Source organism: Fistularia commersonii, chromosome 1, assembly GCF_037954325.1.
Source record: "Fistularia commersonii isolate RoL2024-O1a breed Wild chromosome 1, RoL_Fcom_v1.0, whole genome shotgun sequence".
NCBI lineage: Eukaryota > Metazoa > Chordata > Actinopteri > Syngnathiformes > Fistulariidae > Fistularia > Fistularia commersonii.
The window spans coordinates 22,025,784-22,040,902 of record NC_141284.1 but is presented as its reverse complement, the minus strand read 5'-3'; the positions used below and the strand labels follow the sequence as shown (position 1 = coordinate 22,040,902).

Genomic DNA, 15,119 nt, shown 5'->3' with positions numbered 1-15,119 from the left:
TGTTCGTGCCGCTTCAGGCAACACAAAACAGAAAACTTAGAGTGCGAAAAAAGTAAAAGAAATAAACAATGTCCTGTTTCTAGAAATTGATTCCAATATCCTTTCTTTGATTGACATTTTATTCAGCCAATCATATTTCTGTGCAATATTCGGGAACGTACTTGGTCAACCAATCATGATGCAGTTCATTGAAAGGAGCCTGGGGTTGCTACTGTGTAGTCTTTGTGTTGACATCTTCGGGGGGGATTGAAAGGTAGTATTCATATTTAATGTATTTAACGTTTGCTTATATTCATCTGAACAACAACCTGAAATGCCGTGAAGTGCACTTCACGTGCACTGTTATATTAGTACTTAGAAAATAATTTTTCCACTGGCGGCAGCTGGCGCATTCCTTTTTATGCAAGCCGCACCTGCTAATTACACTGCCACTGTTGGCGTTAGCTAGGATTTCATTGTTAGCAAGGCTAGCTGGCGTAACTTGGTCCCGTAATCGTAGAATAAATTTGAGCCGAGGCACAGATATAAGCGATCGATTCGGTATTTGAAGTCGGTTTCATGTTGCATCGCTTCTGAGCTTCCGTAATTTTGCATTAAAGGTGGTTTTGTGCGGGTTGCAAGACCGAACAAAGCCTCAGTGTGCTAACGTAGGCTAACATCGACACCCAACTACTCCACTGTTAGCTCGTTAGCTTATCATACTATTCGAGACTGTAATTGATTGTAAACTTCAATGTTCTTTACCGACGGATATCCTGGTTCGAGTTAATAAACGGTAAAAGCTTTCTTTGGTTGTATGTGTCCTTAAAATGTCGCTCTCTGTGCCTTGTTAAATAACAGTCGAACGGCACCGTGATGCTCAAACTGTTTAACTGCCCATTCATTACATATTTGTTTGCAGATTAGTTCACTCGTGGATTTAAGTTAGTCCTGTTCGTAATCCTATTTCTGATTTTGTCTTCATTTCTTAGTGTTTGAATGGATATTACCAGGTGCACGGAGAAATGGGTAAAAAAAGTCAAGGTTATCGTAACTTGCCACAGCGCTCTCATTTCATAAAACCATAACATGCACACACAGTTTAAGTTTCCAAAATCACGCTGTGATCCTGGTTTGGCATCTCAAAGCGATCACTCAGACCCCAAATGTATGGACACTGTCAATGGATTAATCAACGGTGATCATTTTTATTGGGAAACCAAATACACCTTTTAATTGATTTGTTCTAATTAAATTTTCCAGAATAAACATATTCTTTAGGAATAATTCACATCAATAAATACTTTAATATACTATAGTGTTAGTGAATCCTTGTTTCCCATAGAAGAGTGTACGTGTTTTTTCAAGGGCACATTTCAACCATTTGTTTTTGTTTTTTGTTTTTTTCTTTCCACAGACACAGCCCACACTTGATCATGTCCATCTTGTCTTTTACAAATCTTTTGTATATTTGTTTACAGTGTTTTAAACATTTCAATGCCGACCGATCCGTCATATTTGACCAGGGCTTTTCATTTTGATAGATTTTGTTTCATTCTGTTTTACCTTTATTCAGGAGAGGCCTCCAACATCCTCCATCATGCTGTCTAGTAAGAAATCAGATGCCGGGTCCTCTTCCTCCTCCTCCTCATCTTCTGCGGGAGCAGCTGGAGGTGACAGGGCACAAGTTTCTGATGCTCAGACTGGTCCCTCAGTCTCAGCTGCAGGAGCTATGGATGCAAAAAAGAAGGAGAGGTCATCCCCTAGTGGGGAGACTGGAGGTGCCCCTTTACCCCATCAAGCAGGTCCTGGGGGGTTGGACCATGACTCAGCTGAAGTCCGCAGGACAAGTCGACGCAAGCGAGCAAAAGTAAACATTTTAGGTTTCTGTTTCCGCCTAGCGATGGAAGCATTTTACCAGTACAGAACAGAGTTTTGCATTTTAGCCGCATCAAGTAGGTGGCAGTGCGAATACTCTTAATTTCATTATTTGTACCTGCATGTCGCACGCTTTACATGCTATGGAACAGCATTTTGATTTCAGGTGTTCTTGCACAATTGACCTGATTGGAAATTTTCTGAAAAGGTAACATGGAAGCATGCCACTGTCAAATATGTGAATGCGGGTTTTAATGATGCTTTTATTGTGCCTATTGTTGCAGGTGGAGTACCGCGAGATGGACGAGAGCCTGGCTAACTTGTCCGAGGATGAATATTACTCTGAGGAGGAGAGAAACGCAAAGGCAGAGAAAGAAAGGAAGCAGGTCATCCCTCCTCCTCCTCCTCCCCCAGAGGAAGAAAATGACAGTGAACCAGAAGAACCATCTGGTGAGTATAAAGCTTCATGAATGACAACAAAGTAATGTAAAGAGTACTTCATTTGTTTTGGTGGATGTAAGTACGAATTTTAGGATAAGAGTTTATTAGAATATGTGTAATTCAGGTGTGGAAGGAGCAGCTTTTCAAAGTCGACTCCCTCATGATCGCATGACATCCCAGGAAGCTGCCTGTTTCCCTGACATCATCAGTGGTCCCCAACAGACTCAGAAAGTCTTTCTTTACATCCGCAACCGAACAGTAAGTGCGTGCGGACACACACACACACACACACACACACACACACACACACACACACATTATCCAATTTCTAAGAGCAAGAATTGCTGGAATGCATTAATCACATATAAATAATGCATTTTTATTTCATGCTGCTGTCCTTTAGCTCCAACTGTGGCTGGACAATCCTAAGATCCAGCTGACCTTTGAGGCAACTGCACAGCAGCTTGAAGCACCATATAACAGTAAGATGTTTATTGAGACATTGTTCTTTTATATTGGAAGATTTTGGTTTCATGACCGTTGTTATTCAGTGTGCTTTGTTCCATTATAGGTGATGCGGTGCTGGTCCATAGGATTCATAGCTATCTTGAAAGACACGGCCTCATTAACTTTGGTATTTACAAGAGGGTCAAGCCTTTACCCAGTAAGTTTCTCTTATTTTGAGTTAAGTGTTTTCCTAAAAATCTCAGTTGCTTCTCCCCACATATAAGTCAAGATTGCAGATGTGTTCAAGAGGGATTTGTACTGCTGCATTTAATCACTCACCTCAGGTATGTCAATTCTGTTGTATTTCATCCTCCCCTTGCTTTGCCTTGCAGCTAAGAAGACCGGAAAGGTCATAGTCATTGGTGGAGGTGTGTCTGGCCTTGCTGCAGCTCGGCAGCTGCAGAGTTTTGGTATGGATGTCACTGTGTTGGAAGCCCGGGTAGGTCACCAATATTGTTTCTATAAAAAAAACCAACAGCGATAAATTCAAGTCAGGCCGTTTTATTTTCCTAAACGGCTCCAATCAGTTTATTGTATGTAAGTGACCATCTAGTTCATAGATATAGTTCTGTATATGGCACAGGAACAATTGTTACTTGATTATTTTCGAAAATTCCATATCTTAATCAGAAGACCACTGTCACATTGTAAGAGTGTTTTACATAATTTTGCTACCGTTTTCCTGATAGGATCGCGTTGGAGGCAGAGTTGCCACATTTAGGAAGGGCAATTATGTTGCTGATCTGGGAGCCATGGTGGTGACGGGCCTGGGTAAGCTCTCCAGTCAATGCTAAATCACAACACGAGAGGAAGGGAGGATGATTTAGGCTAAGGACGGGATGGCTCGATATTATGGGAGGTCATTTATTTGATATCATTATATACCAACTGTTGTATTAGGTTTGTTAATCAAGTCAGATACACAACCCTATGAATAACTGGGTCCACATGATATGTGACCGTTCAGTCCCACTTCTTAATAGTCGATGCAAGAATTTAAACTCAATACATCTGATCAAGAGTCTGTTATATATACTAACTTTAAAATCTTGTCAAAATGTTGATAATTTCACCTTACTCCTGTGCAATGCTTTGTAAAATCTAATTCTTCATGGGAAGACTGTTGCAGCGTATACTTATTGTCTCATTGATACATATTGTCTTACTGGCCAACTTTTAATGGCGTCAAATGATTCTTGAGATTGTCTCACCTTTTTTCCAGAGAAAATTCTTATTTAATTATTGATGATTTGAAGATGATTTTCTAATAATAGCTTTGATTTGTAACAGCCACCTGTAGAGGGTGATGTTGCCCATGTGTATAATGTTTCATCTTCAATTGCATGTTCAGGAGGAAATCCCATGGCAGTGATCAGTAAGCAGGTTAACATGGAGCTGGCCAAGATCAAACAGAAGTGTCCATTGTATGAAGCCAATGGCCAGGCTGTGAGTATGACCAGATGTTCAGATGAACTGTGTTACCTCTCATCCATTATGCTGCCACAGCCAAGCTTTTCGGTGTATTCTTGGTGTAATTCAAAGGATTTGCTCGTAGGGGACAAAAAAATCTGAGCCTGAATGATTGCAAGGGGCTTATGGTAGCAGAGGCATGTATGTGATTTACTCAAGCCAGCTGACACATGACAACATGTCTCGCAAAGTTCTTTTGCAATCGACTAACCTCAAGAATTCCGATCCATCATGTCAATGCAGCTCCAGCTGCTTTTGATATTTGTATTCATATTAAATTCTTTAAATTAAGACCTTGTGTTGTTACATCCTTCAACAGTAGATGCTAATGTGTTCAGGTCCTCATGCAAGGTTTCTGGAGGTTTATGAGCAACAGAAATGCAACAAGCTGGATTCCTTAAACTTTTTACTCTGCATGACATCAACAACAACTCTGGTTGCTTCCCAAACAGAGTTGACCATTGAACACATACAGCCTGATATTATTAAACTTGAAATCACCAGGATTTTTCTCTAATTTTCGTTCTGTCCGTCAAAACCGCAGCAACAGCAGGAAGATGTTTGGGTTTGGGTTCAGGGCATTTCTGTTGATATACAGACCATCTGCATTGCTTCATGTGTAACTTGTTTCCTGCCCCACAGGAAACAGCAAATTAAATGTACATGTTTGCAAACCTGCTTGAGGTCAAAGTTGTACTTACTCAATTTGTTCTCTCCTTCTCTTCTCTTCTCTCTCTCTCTCTCCATCTTCCCTGCTGCCTTCTCAACCACATTTCCTGAACAACAAAAGGGTGAACGGTGCACAAGCGTACGTATTGGTTTATTCATTTAACCTTCCTTAATTTAAACATATCATCTATTTAATTTTGCTTTGTGTTGTTTCCCATCCATGTGGAATTTTTTTTTAATCTATTAAAAGATTTAAGCGTTGAAAGATAAACCTTTCTGTCAAAGAGAAGATGTTCACATCGGCCTCAGAAAAGTGGGATGGTTCTGTCTGGAGGAAAAAAAAAACCTAATGATAAGACCTTGACCTCTCTCCTAGCATGCTGTTTAAGCGATCAAGCATTTTAGTTAAGTAGTTCTACCCGGTTGAGGCGATACTGACGACCCAGTATAATCTCTCCAGGTACCCAAAGAAAAAGATGAGATGGTAGAACAAGAGTTCAACCGGCTGCTGGAGGCCACATCCTATCTCAGCCATCAGCTTGACTTCAACTTCCTCAACAACAAACCTGTTTCTCTGGGACAGGCCCTGGAGGTGGTCATACAGTAAGTGCATAATGGCTCTGCTTGTATTTTCCCAACGATTTGATGGATAATCATACGCAAAATTATACGCTTTGGTCGTCTAGGTTGCAGGAGAAGCATGTGAAGGATGAGCAGATAGAGCACTGGAAGAAGATTGTGAAGACACAGGAAGATCTCAGAGATCTTCTCAACAAGGTGAGCACAATTGTTTGTTTTTACCAAGAGCGATGACAGCCATCAGCAGTTTTAGTACCAAAAATAAACTGATCGAAATCTGAAAAGTTGGCTAGCTCATGCCTCGCTATCTTTTTACACCTGGCTCACATGAACATAATGAAAGAGTGAAATGGGTCCCTCAGCTCAATAGAAGAGAAAACCATGTCTATTCGTGTGTGTACATTTATTAAAGGGAACGGTCATTAATAGAATACAAAATTCTGACAAGGTTTGTATAATCATTTAGAATGTATGTTTTTTTTTGTTAATTTCAGTTTTTAATGTGTAATGTAAAAAAAAAATGTATTTTTTGTAAACACTTTACTATTTCTTGCAACAAAAGCATGTTACCATATATATTGAGATATGATTGCATTTAAGGCTGCAATATCTCTGTAGAAGCAAAAAAGCTATTTTAATTTTATTGTGTTTTTTCTAACATTAGTGATTATGTTTCCCTTTAAAGAGAAAAATACAGCTTTCATTATTTGGAAACCATACTTTATAAATTTACCAATCTCAATATGGACTAAAATAAGCCCCATTGACAAGTATTTTTTGGCCAGTGAGTCTTTGTAGCCTCAGCTGTTTGCATGGCTGGCTCACAGCAACTGCAACACTCCCAGCTGGCTTGATGTTTGGCCTACAGAAATGAGTATGTTTCCTAAACTGTCTATTCATTTAACTCTACTTGAAAGGAAGCCTTGATTGTTGCGATAAACCTTTCATTTTCCACTTTTGTCATGTTGGAACTGAAGGGAACCATGAATCAGACTGAGAACACTTAATTGCAGTAATAAGTCCGACTCAGATTCAGCTCGTCAGCTGTGTTTGCTTGCTTGATCTGCTAAGAGATTGTAGTTGAAAGAATAGATTTCCACTCAATGTCTTACAGATCTGTAGATAACTTAATTTTGCTCTAATAGCAAGAAAAACAGGCATACATTCTGGCTTTTGAAAAAGCAGAAAGTGCTTGCAGGTTACCTTTCAGTTGAAACACTAATCTGCCATTCCTCCCCTGAAATCAACATTTGACTTGAAGAAAATAACAGTGGAATTGATCTAAAACTAAGAAATTGGCAATTCCTTTGTCTAAGAAACAGTTCATATATATATATGTGTGTGTATATTAATACATATATACATCAGACCATAGCCTATGACTTGTTTTGATTTTGGAGACACAGGGATTAGTCATTTAAAAAAAAAAAAAAGTTTGATTAAAACTGAGCTGCATTCTTACACATTATTGTTGTTTTTTTTTTTTTTTTTTTTTTTAATTAATGATTACCACGTCATGATTTCCATCCCATCTTACCTTTTTTTGCCCTCTCGGCAGATGGTGTCCACCAAGGAACGGGTGAAGGAGCTCCATCAACAGTACAAAGAGGCCAGTGAAGTCAAACCACCCAGGGATATCACGGCCGAGTTCCTGGTGAAGAGCAAGCACCGAGATCTCACCGCACTCTGCAAAGTGAGCCCAAACCTGTCACAAAAAAACTCACCAGTCATTGAGAAAATATAGTTACAATGAGATTGTTGACATGTAAAAATGTCTGCCCAAAGAATTTTCATGCAGTGCTACCTAAGTAAAGCAGACAGCCTATGTTTAAAAGGTTTAATGCATCAGAATGATGTATTATTAGTGTGATGGACGCTGTTTTATTTCTGGTGTGGATCAGTCCCCTCCAGTACTGCTATATGCGTATTTTAGTGGGTTTGAACACAGCTGGTGTCTGCTGTGGATTTGTCTGGTAACCATCTGCTGCCTGAGAAACCACATCAAGGCACTTAATCTCAGTTGGTCTGTCTATATATTTGGTTTTATATATACAAATATATTAACAATGACTGTGGGCATTTGGCTGCTGTATGTGATATGCACGGCCACACCAAATAAACAAGATTGCAAGGCCAGCAGAGCAACGGCTGCGTCAGGATTTTTTTCTTTTTTTTTTTTAATGATATCCCAGGTTAGCCCTCAGCCTGAAGGCATCATTAAGATGTTACAGTTTTGAAACTTGACTTGGTGGAGTGTGGGTCGGGGCCGGGCCTCGTAGGTGGCATCAGCTAACTCACTTTCTGTTGTGGTGAAATGACGAATGGGTTGAGTCAGCCCTTTCTGTCAAACTCTGTTGTCCTGTTCACATGACCTGAAAACCTCTGGGTGTGGACTGCATTCACACACATAACCCTTTTCCTACCTGGACACACCTACGGATTCACTAAGAAATATATATTTGGAGAATTGCTGATGATATAAAGTGATGATAGATATCTAGGATGGTATGCACTTTGAAAGTTAAGATAAATGTTTTTATATTAAAAAGTCTATTTAAAGAAAAAGTGGTGTTAATGGTTTCAAAGGAAAATACACACAAATGTAGATTATATTAGTGTGTTGGTGGTTTGGGTTTTCTTTGCGTAAACCTCTTGTCAACTTCTCGTATGTTCACTCTGTGTCTGCGCAGGAGTACGATGAGCTAGTGGAGATGCAGGTCAAGCTGGAGGAGAAGCTGCAGGAGTTGGAGGCCAATCCGCCCAGGTAAATCCAAAACTTCAGATCTGTACTATTTAAAAACCTAGATTGCTATTTGTTGTTGTTATTTGTCAAAATAGAGCAGATTTTGCTATAAAAAAGAATGTGCTGAATTTCTGCAGCCCTGAGCAACCCTTTTTTTTTTTCTCGCCCCATCCTAGTTTCCAGTAAATGTAATGCATGCACATTATGTATAATTACCTCCACAGCACCTCTGCTTTCAACCTGCTTTTTTGGTAAACTTGTTATTTTTAGCTGCTGGGGAAATAGATTTATGTATCTAATATTGTCCAGCTGAGAAATTTTACCCTGAAATTTTTGTTGAGGCTTTAATATACCATAATTTTCAGACTGTTTGGCGCACCTAAAAATAAGCCGCACTCACAAGATTTGCAAACGAAAAAAAAAATGTAGGTAGATATAAAGGCTGCTCTTGTCTATGAGCCGCAAGTGTCCATTTATAACTTAAGATATTGAAACACAAAGATTTTTTTTTTTTAACTTTCATCTTAATACGTGCTGTAAATGCTTTTTTCTGAACAGTGCCTGTAACACATCTGGTTTAAAAAAAAAAAAAACACAGTAGCCTACCAGGAAAAAGTCACAGATGGTTATCTTCATCCTGTATCTACCAAAATCATTGAAGTCGTTTTCTTCAATGTTGTAATTAAACAGCCTCAGAATTCCTCCGTGACACACTTCCTTATTCTCTCTTATGTTGTCGCTCTCAATATCACATGTGTAAACCACACACGTGTGTTCTGTAGTGTCGATGTGTAATTTCATTGATCCGATGTGACGTGGCTATATATTTAGTGACATGAAACTCATTAGCCTGTTTAAGTTCCAGTGTTCAAAGCGTGTGGAAAAAAGTAGCTGCTAATAGTCTGGAAGTTACGGTATTATTTATTTGGCAGATACTGATGGTCAAAATAATCAAGGTGTTACTGTTCACAGTTGTTAGCAATTTTAATTATACTCTTGATTAATCAGTAGATAACCGTACAAATACCTAGCCATCAGTCGCAAGCTTTGGATTGAGATAGATTTAACTCATGTAGAAATGTTTAGCGTTGTTTGTCTCAACTGAGTCCACTGTTATATGCTGTCAGTTTCAAGATGCGATTGTATTTTTCCTCCTTTCTCCTCACTCTAGCTGGTGTTTGTCTGTCTGTATTTATTTTAGAATATAAAATGTGTCACCGTCTTTCTCCCTCTCCCGCAGCGATGTTTATCTATCATCCAGGGACAGGCAGATCCTAGACTGGCACTTTGCTAACTTGGAGTTTGCCAATGCTACACCCCTCTCCACCCTTTCACTTAAGCATTGGGACCAGGTAGGCGTGTGCATCACCATGCCACTCTGGCAATAATGTTACGTAACCGAGAACCTCAGGCCTGGGTTTTTTTTTTTTTTTTAAGGTGCAGGAGGCTTATTTTTAAACATGAGCGCTCCCTTCTTTTACATAACCAGTTGGATGGAGAGCAGCCTGGTGACATATTTATTAATTGATTCATAGGATGATGACTTTGAGTTCACCGGAAGCCACCTGACAGTAAGGAATGGTTACTCGTGTGTGCCTGTGGCTCTGGCTGAGGGCCTGGATATTAAACTGAACACAGCAGTGCGGCAGGTCCGATACACGGCCTCTGGTATGTGCACTCTGCGTCTGTGTGTGGGTGTGTGGCTTCCATAGAGGATTATACAAAGTCCATTAACTAGCTATTTGTCTGTTTACTCTCCAGGCTGCGAGGTGATTGCCGTCAACACTCGCTCCACAACCCAGACATTCATCTATAAGTGCGATGCTGTGCTGTGCACCTTGCCACTGGGGGTGTTGAAGCAGCAACCGCCTGCCGTGCAATTCGTCCCGCCGCTGCCCGAATGGAAGACTGCCGCTATACAGAGGATGGGCTTCGGCAATCTCAACAAGGTAGGGATGTAAACGAGCATACGTTGACAAACAGTGACCGGCGAACCCTTGTTCCCAGCAGGATACTACGTGAAACCGACTGTGCCTGTGCGTTTGTGCACAGTCCAGCAAACACCAAGTCTTGACAAGCACACCTCAGCTTTTAAATCATAGTGCGTTTCCTGCAGCACAGAGGATTCAGTTCCTTTGGGAGCCCTCCTGCTACTTTTACTGCCGCAGTCTCCTTACGTTGGCAACTTGACCTTCAAGTGAGAGGGCTCATCCAGCCAAACAACCATGAGCATTCAGAATTTGATTGCTTTCCCTGCAGGGTTATATATCATTATCCATTAGGTATAATGGGTGCTGGTGAGTATCCCTGCTGTAATTATGCAGACACCCACAATATTTTTTTCTTTTTTCCCCCAAACATGTTGGACTTACCTCATTGTAGTTCTACTACCCGAGGGAGGAAGTCAAAGCGTCTTTGAGGCTTCTTTCTAAAGAAAGATGCTTGTCTCTTGCGTGTAAATGAGAGAGGACTCACGCTGCGTCACTCCACTCAACAGTTCTGCACTCTGTTGCCAGGCCTCGTCTGCAGCACAGGAGTTTTTCGTACCAATTCTGATGCAGCAATGTGGAGGATAGAATACTGCATTATTATGCAATCCCAGCTGCTGCTTACATTTCATTGCCAACAGAGGGAGCTCTACCGGCCACAATTTCATTGTCAGTGAAAATCAGTGCTGAACTTCAGACACATCCCGCGTCATTGAGTATCTAATTTACGTGTGCGTGTGTGTGTGTGTTTCACCCTGCCTGAAGGTGGTGCTGTGTTTCGACCGAGTCTTCTGGGATCCCAGTGTCAACCTGTTCGGTCACGTTGGCTCGACCACAGCGAGTCGAGGGGAACTCTTCCTCTTCTGGAACCTTTATAAAGGTAACAAGAAAGTCGGTGTTATCATCCTTCCCATTTCACTTGTGAAACCTTTCGAAGACCGTGATTATTTAATAGTTAATCGGCCATATCTATACATGCATAATCGCTACATCACATCCTCGTGACAAAATTGTACTTATTTTTCCCCCATGTCAGCCCCGATCCTCCTGGCTCTGATGGCCGGTGAGGCTGCTGGCATCATGGAGAACATCAGTGATGATGTCATTGTGGGACGCTGCCTCGCCATTCTTAAAGGAATATTTGGGAGCGGTGCCGTACCACAGGTTCGCTAGATTGTCTTATCACTTACCGGGGTATTGTGCCGGGTTATTAGTCCGTGTTCCTTCATCTTGATCTTTTGATGCCATGATGAATTTAAACATTCTAAAACGTAATAGTCATGTATCAATGCCACGTGGACAGAAACGTGCAGGGCATAAATAATGACTTTAGTCCGAAGCTGCAGGTTGAGAAGTGTTTGTGTCACATTACCTCAAACTCCCCATTCCACCAAGTTAATTCCTCCTAAAAAGGTTTTTTTTTTGTTTGTTTTCAATCCTCAGTATCACATAGTTGGCATTTTTGTTAAATCTTGTAAATGCAATCATTAGGGTTTTATGGTTTTTCCAATACTTAGAAGGGAAATCAGGCTTCCCACGTGTCCTGGAAACCTGGAGAACTTGAAAAAACACATGTAGCTGAGAGAAAAATGCAAAATGTCGAGTAAAACAATTAACACATTTATTTCACACGTACATGACAATAACCCGAACCTTTAGTTAAAAATGACATAGAAATTGATTGACAAGCACAACACAAGTTGTAGAAAATTAGAGATTTTTTTTTAAATGGAGTAATGGAGTTTTACATTTGAGATGCCTTTTTTTTTTTCACCTAAATCATATGCCAGAGAGGAAAATATCACCAGCCTCTTTGTGGGTTTGAACAAGAAAAATGTTTGTCTATTCTAGCACCTTGTTAATTCCGCATACCATTCAGTGCAGAACAACGGGATTAAATAGATACAAATTCCTCCATTGAGCTCCAAATACCAAGGAGATATCGTCCATCTGTCATAGGGGGTGACTGAGTATGGGATCAACTCAAAACGTGTGGTGCAGTTGTGAAATAACATCAGAGTACCCAACAGTCTTTTCACGCGTTGTCGTTTATCATCCCGGCAGCCAAAGGAAACCGTGGTGACTCGCTGGCGTGCGGACCCCTGGGCAAGAGGCTCCTACTCTTATGTGGCCGCAGGCTCTTCGGGAAACGACTACGACCTCATGGCCCAGCCTATCACACCTGGACCTGCCATACCAGGAGCTTCTCAGGTGAGAGTGCAAGAGAACGCCAATGTGGGGTCTTTGTCGGCGTGTTGATTCACGTGTCGGTCGATGATGTCTTTGAATGACTCGGTAAACACTGATCTCCTCCCTGTCAGCCCGTTCCTCGACTGTTCTTCGCCGGGGAGCACACCATCAGGAATTATCCTGCGACAGTCCACGGCGCCCTGCTCAGCGGGCTCCGCGAGGCAGGACGCATCGCAGATCAGTTCCTGGGCGCCATGTACACGCTGCCCAGACAGGCCACTCCCACCGCTGCCAGCAATCCTCAGCAGGCGCAGCCCACTCCCAGTGTATGAACCTTAAGTTCTTGCCAACTCAGGACTGTCAGGCTAATATTGCAGTTGGAGGAGAAATCAACCATACGCTGATGTGGTTAGATTTCGTAATTCCCTCAAAAACTTTGCCTTTCCAACTAAAAGTGACTTTTCTATTGTCAGCTGAAGTACTAGATTCTATTAGTTTAAATGCAACTGTGTGTTTACCTACATTTAACTAATAGTTCGATGTATCATCTACGAAGACTGGCAGGTAGTTCCAAATGTATTACATTATAATGTAATTTATTTCTCCCTAAATGTGACTGTCTGGTCTTTAAAATGAAAAAAAAAAAAAAAGGAAAGCATGATATTTCTTTTGAATATTTCAGTGTTTGTTTTCAGAACCTGGTCTATTTATGAGCATCCTGTCTAAAATGGCTGAATAGGGTTTGACTCGGCAAGGAACCAGATTTTAAAAAAGGCAGATGACCAATAAAGTAGCACCGTCTTGATCCACTAAAACTCTTGCTTTTCCAAGCACACGTTCTCTCCCACCGGTGTCGTTTCAGAGGCCTTGTCTTCTTCCTCTTACCCAAAACACCACCACTTCGTCAGCCTGATAGTTGTCATATAGGTTGCAGAGTTTAGTATAGCTAGTATTAAGCTAAAAGATATATTGAAACAATTGAATGTTTTGTTTTCCATAACAGTTAAAGTATTTTATTATGGTTGTTGTTACTTTTTTTACATTGTGATTTGTTTTGTTATTAAAAGACACAAAAGTGCAACTTAAAAACAATGGTCTCTCTTCATTAAGACATTAATGAGTGCGCGTGTGTGTGTGTGTGTGTGTGTGTGTGTGTGTGTGTGTGCGTGCTGTCACCTGTAACTGAGCGCTGTTTGTGAAAACATTGAGTATCATGGCCGCTCCTGCTCTGACCTCCCTGTGATGCTTCCTCGTTGTAGGTCTGGCTGCTTCTCAGAGGCTGTGGAACTCCGTGTGTGTGTGTGTGTATGTGTGTGTGTGTGTGAGTGAGTGAGGGAGAGATGAGGGTCTCTGGCAGCGGCCCCACATAATGGGGGATCTGATGAATGAAGGGGGAGATTAAAATGGTCAACCGTGAGCTATGAGCCTCTCTGTGGGATTGTTTCAGGGCTCTGTGCCCCTCTGTTTCCATGCACTCCCGGCGTCACAGGCCTTGTTTTCCCCCGGAGCTGCGGTTATTATCATCGTGACCAAAGGAGATGTTTGATGTAACAACAGTAATTCGAGCTGGGGTTTTGGACTGCGTCGCTTGGATATTTCACCTCCTCTGTTGGCTCGGAGCGGCTTGTAACTGTCGACCAGGGTAGCTATTTTTCATAATAGCCCAGAGCCCACATCAACTGATTACTTGAGAAGGAGAGCGAGACACAAAGTCAGATAGGGAGTTATAAAAGTCTCCTGAATGTAAGACCGCGGCGTGTCTGAGCACATCTGCTGTAGCAGGCGTGCGGTTTATAGGTGTGGGGTGGAATGCGCTCTCCAGCAGGCACAAACAACTCCCACATACTTGAATGGGTACACTGGACATTACCCATATACTCCTAGCCAAATACGAGATTAAGGCAGGAATTTTGTATTTTGTGTATAATAACACAGCTCGGTCAACCTCAAGAACCCTACTATGTAACGAGAAGGCAGTCCAAGGAGGAAGAAGTTTTTATGTGGAAGCCCTGACAACAGTTGGGGTAGCTAAAATATTAGTTTTTCCTGCAGTTTTTCAAAAGTACCTGTGGCATCAGCATGCCGGCAGCATCAGGACCGCAGTTCTAGGACTCTGTCCTGTTGAAAGAAGATCACCCTTCTTTGCCATTAGCTGGATTGACCTGAATGGAAAAATACGATAGATTTGTGACACGTCGATAGGAGTCCTCGCCTGGCAAGTCATCGTGCCAGGTGATGTTACTTTATATTCCAGTGTGTTCGGTTGTGAACAGTGAAAACACACCCTCTGGCAATACCAGGGGAAGATTTAGGGAAACATAATTTTTTTTTTTTTTTTTGCTAAATTAGCCAAATTTATTTAAAGTTGCACAACTCATCAGTCAAGAATATATCAACATGTGATAAATAAATAACATTCCCTTGTTGTCCCCCTAAAAAGGCTGTTTTTTTTAGATATCCTCTTTCTATTTTACCTGTAACATTTATAATTCAATGGCAGATTTACTTGCCCCCACATGGCCATTATTTAATCAACATCACATTGATGATAGTAATTCATTCATTCCTATCCCAGTCGCTGGGCGAGAAGGCCTTCTTGCTGTGAAGCAGAAGTGCTAAATGCCGCACCACCCATTCGTGGCAGTAACATGTCAAATAATTACATTTTCAAATAT

At 41.3% G+C, this 15,119-nt stretch overlaps 1 protein-coding gene across 3 annotated transcripts; it reads left to right on the top strand.

Moving 5' to 3' along the window:
- Positions 1-188: 188 nt before the first annotated feature.
- Positions 189-13,533, top strand: kdm1a (lysine (K)-specific demethylase 1a). 3 transcript variants are annotated; one of them, XM_086154771.1, is made up of 22 exons: positions 189-253; positions 972-1,008; positions 1,556-1,849; positions 2,142-2,307; positions 2,423-2,556; positions 2,702-2,780; positions 2,870-2,962; positions 3,138-3,244; positions 3,495-3,576; positions 4,157-4,251; positions 5,066-5,083; positions 5,405-5,547; positions 5,631-5,721; positions 7,082-7,216; positions 8,214-8,287; positions 9,507-9,618; positions 9,802-9,934; positions 10,028-10,215; positions 11,020-11,134; positions 11,291-11,418; positions 12,319-12,465; positions 12,576-13,533. In XM_086154771.1, the coding sequence occupies exons 2-22, from the start codon at positions 979-981 to the stop codon at positions 12,774-12,776; spliced, it is 2,565 nt and encodes an 854-aa protein (XP_086010897.1). In that variant the 5' UTR covers positions 189-253; positions 972-978; the 3' UTR covers positions 12,777-13,533. The 3 variants fall into 3 exon arrangements, with proteins under 3 accessions (XP_086010897.1, XP_086010889.1, XP_086010907.1); XM_086154763.1 differs by having other exon boundaries at positions 2,139-2,307; XM_086154781.1 differs by lacking the exon at positions 972-1,008 and having other exon boundaries at positions 198-253; positions 2,139-2,307.
- Positions 13,534-15,119: the final 1,586 nt, after the last annotated feature.